General features: G+C 39.7%; 1 protein-coding gene across 1 annotated transcript in view; it reads left to right on the plus strand.

The window, feature by feature from the left end:
• Positions 1–3,744: 3,744 nt before the first annotated feature.
• Positions 3,745–13,110, plus strand: part of SYCP1 (synaptonemal complex protein 1) — a 71,405-nt gene continuing 62,039 nt past the window's right edge. Inside the window, 7 exon segments of the mRNA XM_030561805.1 lie at positions 3,745–4,000; positions 6,060–6,144; positions 6,339–6,385; positions 7,780–7,944; positions 8,523–8,590; positions 8,797–8,870; positions 10,964–11,022. Coding sequence (XP_030417665.1) covers positions 3,893–4,000; positions 6,060–6,144; positions 6,339–6,385; positions 7,780–7,944; positions 8,523–8,590; positions 8,797–8,870; positions 10,964–11,022 — 606 coding nt within the window. The 5' untranslated portion in view covers positions 3,745–3,892.

A 13,110-nucleotide genomic window follows, 5' to 3' on the forward strand; every position in this document is an offset into this window, starting at 1 on the left:
TTTCTCCAAAGCAGATAAGCATAAAATATACCTTTTCAATTTCAGCAACGTAGGTCTTTTTTTCTTACCTACTATGGGTGAAATCCTGTCCCCACTGAAGTCAATAACAAAATAACAACTGAATCTAGTGGGACCAGGATTTAACTCTGTGGAGTTTTGCCTACCAGCCGTAGTGCAAGTTTTATGGAGGATGTCTACATTAATGCTTGAATTCTCTGTTACATTTATCATGACTATAATGGGGTAGAAGATTCCTATATGGATTTGAGGATTCTTTTTCAATACACCAGTCTCAGTTGGAGGCACTCAAATTCATTTGTTGTATAACTTCATTAAAGAAAATGGAAATACAGTGGAGATGAATGTGACTTTTCTCTAGCAATGGCCACATTCTGGAGTGGTTGAGATCAATGTTCTACTGCTGGCATGTGCTGTTCCAGAGTCTGCTCCATCTCCCAGCACAGGTTATATATCCCATTTCCTTAATGTATACAAGGACTCCAGCAGCATGCTTTTCCTGTAACAGACATAGCATCATGATAGATTATGTTGGAGGCAGAATATTATGAAGAGTGAAATCCTCCTCTTACTCAGAAGAGCAGAATCAATGGAACTACTTATGTGAGGTTGTCATGGCGTGGATGTACCCCATGCTAGGTCTGCAACCAAAGGGTTAGTACAAGCACTGCTAGCCACTGCTGATTGGCAGTCTCACAGCAGCTGGGAGGATAAAAATGCTGTGAAGCAGAAAGGTGGGGTGGCTGCCAGAGGAGTGAGCAGGCTAGAGAAAGAAGCTTCTGTCAGCAAGCTACTAAAGAGCTGCCCAAAGACAACAGCCCAGGAGGGGATGAACTGACCAACAGGTAAGAGAACCTGCAGAGATCCAGAGGAAGATCGGAAGGAGCTCAAGGCACTGTCTGGTGAAGAATCCTGATCCTGTTTATCTAGCTTGAGGGCTCTGAGCTGGAACCCTGTGGAGTGGGTGGTCTTCGGTACCCCTACTGACAAACTTGTGAGTGAAGAAAGGGTTTTCAGACTCCTGGGCATCAGGACTGCTAGGCTGTGAACCCAAGGGCTGTGCCATGCTTGACCAGAAGGAGTGCTGTTGCATGGATGTACCACCTCACAAGTGAATAGAATCTAGCCCAGGGGTAGGCAACCTACGGCACGTGTACCAAAGGCGGCACACAAGCTGATTTTCAGTGGCACTCACGCTGCCCAGGTCCTGGCCACCAGTCCAGGGAATTCTGCATTTTAATTTAATTTTAAATGAAGTTTCTTAAACATTTTAAAAATCTTATTTACTTTACATACAATAGTTTAGTTATATATTATAGACTTATAGAAAGAGACCTTCTAAAAATGTTAATGTATTGCTGGCACACGAAACTTTAAATTAGAGTGCATAAATGAAGACTCAGCAGGCTACTTCTGAAAGGTTGCCAGCCCCTGATCTAGCCTATAAAGGGGAATAATTTGTTGAGGTTTTTTTTTTTTTAAACAGTTTTAGAAAATTACATGCTCCCATTGGAAATTTACATCCAGTCACACTCTGGGAACTGCCTATAACTGTGTGTGGGTAGAATTCCAGAGAGTCAGTTAGTGCCCCCATCTTACTAAAAAGAGAGGAATAAAGAGATGATGGGTATATAAAGACTATAATAAAATCTTATGTATTAGAAACATTCTACACAGCCATTAAACATTTCTCACCATAGAATGAATGTGAACTTTCAAATAGTTTAATCTCAGGATTATTATAAAAACCTGACTTCTTAGTGTTTTTGTTTTTTAACAGAATCAAAACAAATGTGAAAGAGGATCAGGCAGCTGGTGTGCATCTTCTCCCACAAAGAGTTTGCTATTGCACCTAATCATATTTTCTTTACTCCAGACACTTGTCTAGCTTCATTTTGGAATGGTTTTTTTTTTCCAATAAAGTTTCATGATACTTAAGGGGCAGCTGACTCTCTTTGATAATGTTTTCAAGGTTATGTTAATATTCTGGCAATGTTAATTAGCACCTGTTTTGTCATTAAAATATTTTCATATGGCAGATTAAAAACCATGTATGAATACTTTCATCTATTAGCTATAGACAGATTGAATCAAACCATCATGCCTGTGGCTCTTTCATCCCTTTTGAATTATAATGCAAATAGTGACCACAGACTAAAGATATATCTTTAATACCTTAAATTTAAGTTTTATATATCTTTTTCCAGAAATTATATAAGTTTTTGCCCTATATACATACTACTAGTGTTTTTCAGTATAGTTTGAGACTTATTTTGTATGGCTTTAGGAAGCGCCAAAGGAGTGCTCTAACAACACAATTACACTACTTACAGTTGTAAGTTATGTGCCTCAGGTATGACTGTTCTGTAGCCTACACTCTGTTACACTGACTAAAAGGAATGGAGAATAAGATAATATGTAAAGCTTTGAGGCACCACAGCCTCAGATTAAAGGAATGAAGGGAACAGGTGAAACAAACAATATGAAACAAACACATCAGACCAAGTGAAGACTATTAGGACAAAAAAGGAAATGGAGATAGAAGAAAATAAGTGAAGGGAGCTGTTCCTCCTAATCTTTTTTCCTCCCTACTTGTTTCCATTTCTTCTTCTCCCTATTTTTAAAGGCAATTTAAAGTGCAGTCCTATCCTGAAAAGTAGGTCTGTAACAAGTATAGATGGAGATTTCCATGTTTATTACCTTTCAGTGATGTCCCACTCTAGTTTGCTGTTTAGATAAAAATAAATATGGTATGTGTACATTTTAGATCAGGAGTAGGCAACCTATGGCCAAAGGAGGCATCCGAGCTGTTTTTTAGCGGCACTCACACTGGCCGGGTCCTGGCCACTGGTCTGAGTGGGCTCTGTATTTTAATTTAGTTTTAAATGCAACTTCTTAAACATTTTAAAAACCTTGTTTACATCCAACAATAGTTTAGTTCTATATTATACACTTGTAGAAAGAGACCTTCTAAAACAGCTTAAATGTATTACTGGCATGTGAAACCTTAAATGAGAGTGATAAATCAAGACTTGACACACCACTTCTGAAAGGTTGCCAACCCTGTTTTAGATTTTTGTCCTATCTCACCTTGAGAATCCACAGGGGCTCTTTCCTCCTTATGCACTATCACCAGTAATAGTCCACTGATCAAATTACACTCTCCATTCCACCTGTGCAAAGCCAGAAGCCTTTAAGACAAGTGAAACCGGATGATAATTTAAGAAAATACAGAGGCCAAGACATTATTGGCATAGAATTGAAGGCATTAGGTTTACACAGGTATTACCAAGAGCAGAAGTTGGCCTGAAGATTACTGATCATGACAAATGATACCGGTGGCCCAGAGCTACCCTCAGATCCCAGGGAGAAGGTGTGAGGCTGGCAGGGATTCCAAGCCACCTTTTCCGTGAGGGGAGTTGCTGCAAGGCCCTGAATAGGGGAGCAGAGGAGGCTGCTGTATTTGACCACTACGCTCCTCTCAGGGCAGGCCCCGGGGAACCACCCTGATGGCCCCAGCCTCGGGGTCAATCTGTTTCCGAACAAGGCTGAGGTGTGAAGGGGGCGTCCTGGTTTCTTTTGCACCACATGAGCCGTCCCCCGCCGGCTGACAGCCCGATGAGCTTCCGTGCGCCTGGGGCCAGGCTGCTGCCAGCTCGCGTGACACAGCGCGCGGCCAGGGGCTCCCCTGCCAGCTGTCCCTGCGCGCGGCCCGCCGGCCTCGGGGCTGGCTCGCGCTTCCCGCCTTTTCCGTCTCCCTCAGGCTCGCGCGGCAGTTGACCGCTGCGCTGTGGAGAGGGGCTGGGGAAGCGGCGGCGGGGCGCGGTCCCTGTGCCTTTGGGACCCTGGTTCTCATGCTGCTGGGCCTGGGGACATGGAGAAAGAAAAGCCTTTTAAACTGTTCGTGCCACCCAGGCTGAGCAGCAGCCAAGTGTCTGCGGTGAAACCTCAAGCGAGCGCCAGGGATGATGGAGCCTGTCAGGTAAAGCCGCTGCGAACAAAATGGCTGGTTTGGGGCGCAGACGACGGTCCGCGCCAGCACGTACAGCGGCTAAGTGCGGAGAACATTCAGCTGTGAACGAAACGCAAGACCTGTCCATACCCCCCTCCCTCTTCCTGCTGCTGGCGGGGCGTGCGTCTCGTGGGGACACAGCGGCGGGTGGGGCCATCTTTCCCCAGCTGTATTCCGCCTGCAGGGTTTGTGGGTTACACTTAGTGCAGTGGGGTGAGGGAGAAACGGCTCTGCCCTTTCATAGATCAGTGTCATAACACCCCTCTGCTGTTGCTCGAAGTCACGTTCTTGGAGATCAGTTCAGGGCCCTTGTCAAGAAATATTCGTGTCTTATTGTGAAGCGTAACTTCTAAATTGAAGCTCTAGACCTGCCTAATTGAACTACTTTTATTACAGTGGTTCTCATCTAGGGTTGCCAATTCTGGCTGGACCTATTCCTGGAGGTTTCATCACATGGCTGAGTATTTAGTTGAATATTAATATTTAATTCCTGGAGATGGCAGGGCAATCCTGGAGGGTTGGCAACCCAATTTCAACCAGGAGTCCAGGGCCACTGAGGGGGCCGTGAGCAGGTTTCAGGGCCTCTGCCAAAAGAAACCAAAGAGCAAGGACAAGTGTTAGCCTCATTGGAGCCCAGGGCAGAAAGCTGATTCCTGAGCCCCTGTGCTCCTGGCTGAAGCCTGAGCAACTTAGCTTTGCAGGGGGGCCCCCTGTGGCGTGAGGCCCTGGGCAATTGTGCTGCTAGCTACCCCCTAACACACCCCTGGATATTAATCTACTGAAAAACTCTTGCGGTGGCATAAGTGGGCCATGAAACGTTTATAGTATGGGAGGGGGAAGAGGAGAGCCTCAGAAAGAAAAAGGTTGAAAACCCATGTATTATTGGGTGTATGCGTATCTGGAAGGTTACACCTGTTGCACTCTGAAAGCTGCAGGGAGAATTATGGTTGTAGTTAGGCTTGGCAGAATTTGGTTTGTTTATTTTTTTAAATAATTTTTATGGATAATAATGATTAGTTTTCAGCATTTTTTCAGTTTTTATAGATTTAAATTTTCACAGTTGTGGGAAACTAAGGGGTTAGACGGTAAATATTTAGTCACAATAGATGTTGAAAGTCAAGAAGTTAAAGATTTATAGCCATTAAAACATTATCGGTATCTCATGTAGAAATATACAAAATCCTTAAATCAAACAAATAAGCAGCATTTTTCTTATTTTGCCTATTTGTCAATGTTGATTTATTATAGGTGGAAATTTTTTTTAGTTGGTTTGTGTGTGTATACTGAAATTGACACTGATAATATAATCCTTCCAAGCCTAACTGTAGCTTCAAAACAACTAAAAATAATGTTACCAGAATTTCCAAAAATAGTAATATTTGGCCTAAGAACAAGAATGAAAAATTCCATCCCCGCCAATATTGTTTTTTTTACAGAAAGCTACAATAATTTGAGAATGACAGAAAAAATATAGATATTCAGCCAACGAGAAATAAAAATTGCAAAGCCTATTGTGGATAATTTAGTATACAGAAAATGATCCAAGGATTATAAAATGTCAGGGCTATATTCAGATATCCTTATTCACCCTGAATAGTACCTTACTTGATAAATAGTCCCACTGAAAGCAATTGGATTATGAACTATTTCATGTTCTGTCAGTCATTAGTGCTAGTTGAGGCCTGCACACCCTTAATTGTCTATCGCATAAATATACATAGGTTCAACATATTCTTTTTTCTTATTGGGGTCTCTTATTCAAGTACTGATCACTTCCAGATATGCTCAGTTTTTAAAAGCATTTGAGATCAGGTATACTCATATCAGATTTCTGTGGTATTTTCTAAAAATGAAAAAATTGATTTATAAGGTAAGATTTAGGTTGTGAAATTTCATCACACATTTTCTGAGAATGTTAGAGGGAATGAAAAATAAATTTTGAACAGAGCCTTAGCTATAGTATTGTTCTCAGTTTGGCACTCCCAGTCTTCAGATATACCTTAGCAAACTAATTTTTAAAATTTTCCAGGTTTTTAACAAGTGCACAGAAGATTATTTTAGTTTGCCTTTTGTAATGACAAGTACACCAAGCCATGGTGAAGTCACAGATCCAGGTAAGGCCAAAAAAGGTATTACATCGTCTTGTACAATAGTCTCTTTAAATTTAAAGTTTCTAGTTTATTCACTTTTTAATGTCTTCTAAGAAGACATTTCTAAATATTGTAACGTTTTGCCTAGTTTTAAGCTATTACATTATATGTTATACAAATTTATTTAGAAAAAATACTTATCAAAAAATCTTTTTCAGATCCTGTTTCACAGAAAATAAATTTTTTGCCTGGGGTAGAAGAAGAGGTCAGTTAAGTGTACAAACTATGAATCTAGTATCTCAGCATCTCACAATTTTTAATGTGTTTATCCTCACAATCAGAGCCATAACAAGGAATTTTTGCACCTGAGGAAAGGGCCGGCTTCAGGCTCTTTGGTGACAATTCAGGGGTGGATCCCAGAGTCCCTCTCAGAGGGAAGGACCTGCCGCCGAATTTCCGCTGCTGCTTCAGTCATTGTTCAGCTGCAGGTCCCTGTGTCCCTCTCGGAGGGAAGGACCTGCCGCTGAATTACTGCCAAAGAAGTGGTGGCGGTAGAGCTACCGCCGAAGCGCTGCTGATCGCGGCTTTTTTTTTCCCCCTCCGCCCCACTTGGGCAGTAGAGCTGCACCTCTCCGCTTTGCATGCCTGAGGCAAATGCCTCACTCACCTTGTCCTTGTTACGGCACTGTTCACAATGTTTCTGTAAGGTAGGCAGTTAGTGGTTAACACATGAGGAAACAAAGGTACAGCCACTGAATGACAGAGAAGGTCTGTGGCAGAGGAGGGAATTGAACTCTGGTCTCCAAAGTCCTAGGCCATACCTAGTGACATTAAACAGCCTTCCACTTCTACATAGTACAATCTATGGAAACACCAAATAATTTACTAGCATGAACTACTGAAAAACTGAATTACAGTACTGTACTTTCAGCCCATTTTCCCCAGTTAAAGTTTTCGTGGGTGAATACTCATTTTGTCAGATGCACCCATGAAAGCTTATGCTCCAATACCTCTGTTAGTCTATAAGGTACCATAGGGCTTTTTGTCACTTTTTACATTTCTTGTGTGGTGCTCTACAGTTCTTTTTAGAGTTCTTAATTGACTGATATAATTAACAGCACATAAAGACCCTCTACTGCAGAAAAAAACAGGAATTCTTGGATATGCTCTCTGAAGTCCTACTGATTTCACTCCCAATGTCTGGACTTTTGGGCATTGGAACTTGGTATGGGAAACCTAGTGGGTGAAATCCTGGCCTTAATGAAATTAATAACAAAACTCCCGTTTACTTTACTGAGGCCTGGATTTGACCTTGTTTAATCATCAATGACTGCCAGGATTTGCCTTCAGCTGTGTTAAAGATCTGAGTATGTTAGGATAATTTTCCCTTATTTTTATTGTATTGTAATTATTCCTTTTTTGTTATTTCTTATTCCATGAAACAAATTGATACACAATGGTTTTTAGTGGCTGCTGTAAGCATTCAGAATAATGCATCAGTGGTGCTACCAAATTTAATCAGTTTAAACTTTGGTCCCTAGAGCAGCTTGCTTTGCAATTTATTAAAGAAATATGAATTCTTATGATATTTCTTAGAGACGTAGAATATTTTTAATTAAACGGCATTTCAGATTAAATTGTGAAACCTGTTTCCAATAGAATATAGAGACAATGCATGAGCTTTATTCAAAACTCTACAAAGAGGCTGAAAAGATCAAGAGGTGGAAAGTGACAGTAGAATCTGAACTGAAGCAGAAAGAGAAAAAATTGCAAGAAAATAAAAAGATTATTGAAGCACAACGTAAAGCTATTCAAGAGTTACAGGCAAGTTTCTGTCTAGTATACTTCAAAATATATTTTTAAGAATAAAAACTTTCTGAGTAAACAAATATAATTTGGATTTCTGATATAATTTAATAATGATTCACAGCTCACAAAAATATTTTAAGCAATTAATCTCATGTGGAAAAAAATGTGAAGGTCTAATTGATCCAATAGCTTCACCTTTTTACAAGCAAAACTTCACTTTTTAATTTTAAAATGTAAAAACTTATCCTCTCAATAATGAATATTTGTTTTGAAAGAAAAAAGGGAGTTAATATATACAAAGAAAAAATAAGAGTGTAATTAACATGTGGAAATGAAGCTTCTGTGTAACTTGTAAAAAGAGTACAGTGAAACTTGGTATGTTTATTCCCTCTTTCATACAAACTATATCACAAAACAGGGTTCAGAGTTAAATATTTGTAGTCAGACTGAAATAACAGCGCAGAGAGAAAAAATAAGAGGTATAATTAACAGCACATAAAAATATATCATCAGGTGAGATTTGAAAAGAAATGGAGCTAGATAATAAGTGTATTTTGAATAACTAATTTTTTATTTGTGTCTCTTAAAATTAGTTTGAAAATGAAAAACTGAGTTTGAAATTGGAAGATGAGATATGTGAAAATAAAGATCTTCTGCAAGAGTAAGTAATATGAATAAAATATAGAAATTTTTTTCATACTGAATACTTTTTTTTTTTATAATTTAAAATAATTAACTGCATTCAAGAAAGACATTAGATTGCAGAGCTTCTCAAGGCAAGGACCGTGTCATTTTTATATCTGCAAAATATTATGCACCCCTGTAATATTATGTAAATAATAATAAAATAGCTATTTCTTGTTTCAGAAACAGTGCAACAAGACATTTATGTAATCTGCTCAAGGAAACCTGTGCTCGATCCACAGAGAAGTCCAACAAATGTAAATAGTATTTAGATATTGTTTTACATTTGTAAACGTACAGTGCTGCATGGGAGAAAAAGCTTTCTTTCTGCTGGCAAGGATTCTAGTGTAGTTTGAGTAAGTTGTGCATGGCTCATCTCACTAAGATGAAGTTTTCTGTAGAAAATAAGCCATAGACTTAATAGCTATTAGTTTTGTGGTCTTAATTTCAGAGGTTTTTTCCCCCAAAGGCAACAAGGTTGTTAAAGGGTTATACATTTATGTCTCCCAACCTTTTCTTTGACATATTCATCGGAAGCAACATTGACCTGTTTGGGGCAGCTTGATTTCTAAACAATGCAGAATAAAATAAATGCATCACTCTAGTATTCTGTACATTACATTGGCTACCCATTTATACATTGATCCAAGAAGGTATTTAAGCATATGTGTAAATTTAATAGTCCCATTAAATTCAATTTAAGTACATAAAATTATGCATGTGCTTAAGTATTTTCCTGAATTGGGACTTTAGAACTATAATCTTGTATTTGATCTGGATTAATCTTCAAAACCCTCAATGTTGCCGAACCCACACTGCTGGAGAGTTGCTCTGTTTCTCTGGCCTCAATCCTGTACATATTTACACATTTAACTTTACTACTGTGAGTAGCCCCGTTGTCGACCATTATCTTTCATGACCGCTGTGTTCCTGAGGAGCAATGGTATTGTCAGCTACAAGAGTGAAAGTCTTAAGCGCAAGTTGCAGAAGTTTTTTAAGAGTTGTCTCAGGGCTTTGAAACCTCTTTTCACAAGAGGAAAGAATGACCTGCATCTTGCCTCATATGGGACAAAATGCAAGACTAAACCTTGCATCATACTATTCCTTCAATAATAAAAATATAAAAATATTCTTCCTTCTACAGCAATGGAAGACAGGGCAGAACCAAATATCAGTATTGATTACACTATATGGGGAACCCATGACATTTTTGTAAGGTGCTTAGCTACCACAGCAGTGTGTTTGGTTATTCTGGCACATTGACTCTTTTATCTCCCTTATGCTCACATCTATGTCACATGCAAATCCTGCTGTATTTTCCTTCATAACATTTCTGAAATAAGATCCTTTCTTTCTGTTCGCACAGCTGAAACATCATCCCTCTTTAGTCCATACAAAACGAAGCTGCTAAGATAATAATCTTTGCCTGTTGCACTAACTATATCACACAAATCTCTTTGCTGACCAAGTTTTCTGTTGCATCAAATTCAAATGTTTTGTTCTCACCTTCGAGGCCTTTCACAACGTTCCCTCTTCTTAGTTATCTGTTCTTGTCATTTATCGCATCAGCCTCACGTTCACTCGTCTTTACCAATGTTGTCAGCCTTGATGGTCCATTTGACTGCTTTTCTCAAAGTGTCTTCACACTTTCTTCTGTGCCATCTCTTACATATGGAACACCTTTCTTGAATTTATCTTTAAAATAACTACCCGCTCAAGACTCATTTCTGCCATGATGGTTATTGGAAATTGACCAGCTAACAATGGTTAGGTTGAGGGGGCAATCCATGAAGTAAATAAATGCTCAATTATCTAGTTGTATGTGGCACTACTAGCATGTATAATGATGTGCCCATATCACTTGACCTCCTTATTCCTCAAGTAGTCTCAGTGAAACAGAGTGGATTTCAGTCGAGCTACTCAAGGAATTATCAACTCATCTTTGATACTCCTGCTGTCGTTGTGTATTGATGTATCAGAATCTGTTATAATAATAAAAATGATAATATGCTTATACTGTTTGATCCTGGATTTACATCTAGCCTGTCATTCTGTCTGGAAGAAGTGGAATTCAGAATGAAGCCAGGTAAACTGATCTGGAATGCTACTTAGATGGAGAATACACTTTTTCTGCATTGCATAACATTTGCAGACATTTTGGTAAAATGATGAGAAGAAGCAAGATCACCATATCCATGTTTTAATTCTTGATGCACAGTGTATTGAAATGCTTGGGCAAAACTTTTTTTAAAAACATATGTAGAATCTAGTATGCCCTTATATATTACATTTATTGCTGTATTGTTATGCATATCTTAAAATTTTATTCAAAATATTTTTATATTGACAGATGAACATGAAAGAGAAGAAACCAGACATCTATATATGGCACTTAATAATAATATCGAGGTAAGTGATTGATTGTAAGAGGTTTCAAAATACTCTACATTTAAACAGCTGAATTGAGTTGATGTGAGTGCTGAGATTTTCCTAAATACAAAACACATTTGTCACTGATCTACAGGAGATTCAGTGCCCTTGCTTGGAGCTGGGATGTGGGTGGTCCAGCCTAATGGGAGAGGCTGGGATAGGTAATTGGGGGTCAGAGTCCAGAGCCAGAAAACAAGCTGGGGATCAGACAGGATTGATAAGGATGTTAGTCAGAACAAGGTATAGGGGCAAGAACCAGAGATGAAGCAAGGATCAGGAACAAGGCAGGAACTGAGGAGCAAGGGAAGGAGCAAGATAGGGATCAGTAACAGGACAAGAGTTGAGTGGAACTAGGAACAAGATTGGCTGCAGATTGCAGAAGACAGAGAAGAATGGGGTCTGTTGCAGCATCATCAAGGAGTCTGCACAGTTGCTCGGACAGCCCTGCCTGGGACACTTCCTGGTGTAAGTAGTGGGTGTGAGCCTATCAGATGGCACTAGGCCTTGGGTATTCCAATAGGACCTTCCTGTGAGTCCTGATCTTCTAGGACTAGTGAGGTACTGCTTTGTCTGTCTTCACTGGTGGTGACAAAGGACTGTCTGAGACCCAGGTCTCCCCCTGTGCCCCCCCCAAAAAACAAAAAAACTCAACAAACCTTGGGTTGTAGACCTGCCAGAACTGAGGACCCAAACCCCTCGATCCTCATAGCCCAGCCTTTATACAGTTTCTTTGGAGTATCCCTATTTTTTGCCAAGCCCTTTGCTTTTTACAAGGTAAGACCCACAGTTGTACAACTCTGAGGCTGGGCCGTTAGGTGCCATCACTCTTGATTTTTCTCTGTGGCTCTACAGCAAGTCTGAACAATTGCAGACTCCTTTTAGAAACTCCCACTACTTTAGGGAGCAATATAACCAGTATTTGCAGTGACAGAAGGTAGCCTTTTCATAACAAACTGGCATTTATTAGTCAATTGGAACACTGTATTTGAGAATCCTTAGATCATGGAAAACTTAACAGAGTCTATATTGGCAGAAAACAACTGTGCACTGTTCCATGTCATCCTCGAATCTGTCCTAGTGTCACTCTCTCTGACCCTGTCTCGCTGCTCTGGGCAGCAGCAAGTCTTAAAAACCATTCTTGTTGCTCCTTATAGATGCAGCCTTCCTTGTCTCCCAGACAGTTAAAAGTTAATTTTCAGTCACTGTGTCTCCCGTTGTCTCTCAAGGGTGGCATTCACTTATGTCTCGCTTCCTGTGTCCTGGGGAGAAGTTAACCTCTTTGCACCTAGTGGGTAACAATACAAAGTAAAACTGAGTCACATAGATTGCTCATAAAAATAAAACAAAAATTCCCACAGTCTCCCCAGCATTCCCTTCCATTGTCACATGGGCAGCTACTGGTGCCGAGTGCCCAAGTCTTTATTAAGAACATAATTACAAGAGTTTGTTCTATTCGGTTGATGGTGTTTTTTTTAACGTAAAGAACTTTATTTGAAAAATATATACTTGTTCATACAAAACATGCTTACGAACATTATGAGGTGCAATACAATTATATTATGACATAGGAATTGAAAATATACACCAGTTTTAAGTACAGCATAGTAAGTAGAGTGAAAATTTAGTCTTAAGGCTGGTCTACACTACTGCACTATGTGCTCTCCTGTCGTCATAATTACTCCACCTCAGCGAGAGGTGGAAGCTATGTTGGCCGGAGAGTGTCTCCCGCTGACATTGTGTGGTGTATATGGCACTTTAAGGCGATGGAGATTACGTCCCTCGAGGGTGGTTTTTTCACATCCGTGAACAACTAAGTTACATCAACTTAAGCAATATTGTAGACAAACCCTTAATATGTTTTGTGGAGGAACACATGAGTAAGTGTGGAAGATTAGGGAGGTATTAAGCTCTTTTGCACCATTTTTTGTCTGGACTTCTGTATTTTAAACAAAGTAATTGTAAAACCATTAGCAGAGTCTTGCAAAGTACATTTGACCTTCAGTTTTTTCTGAAGTTCAGTGGGGATATAGTGAGAATTTTGAATATTTGTCAATGAGAAGGGAGAGG

This window comes from Gopherus evgoodei, chromosome 4 (assembly GCF_007399415.2).
Source record: "Gopherus evgoodei ecotype Sinaloan lineage chromosome 4, rGopEvg1_v1.p, whole genome shotgun sequence".
NCBI lineage: Eukaryota > Metazoa > Chordata > Testudines > Testudinidae > Gopherus > Gopherus evgoodei.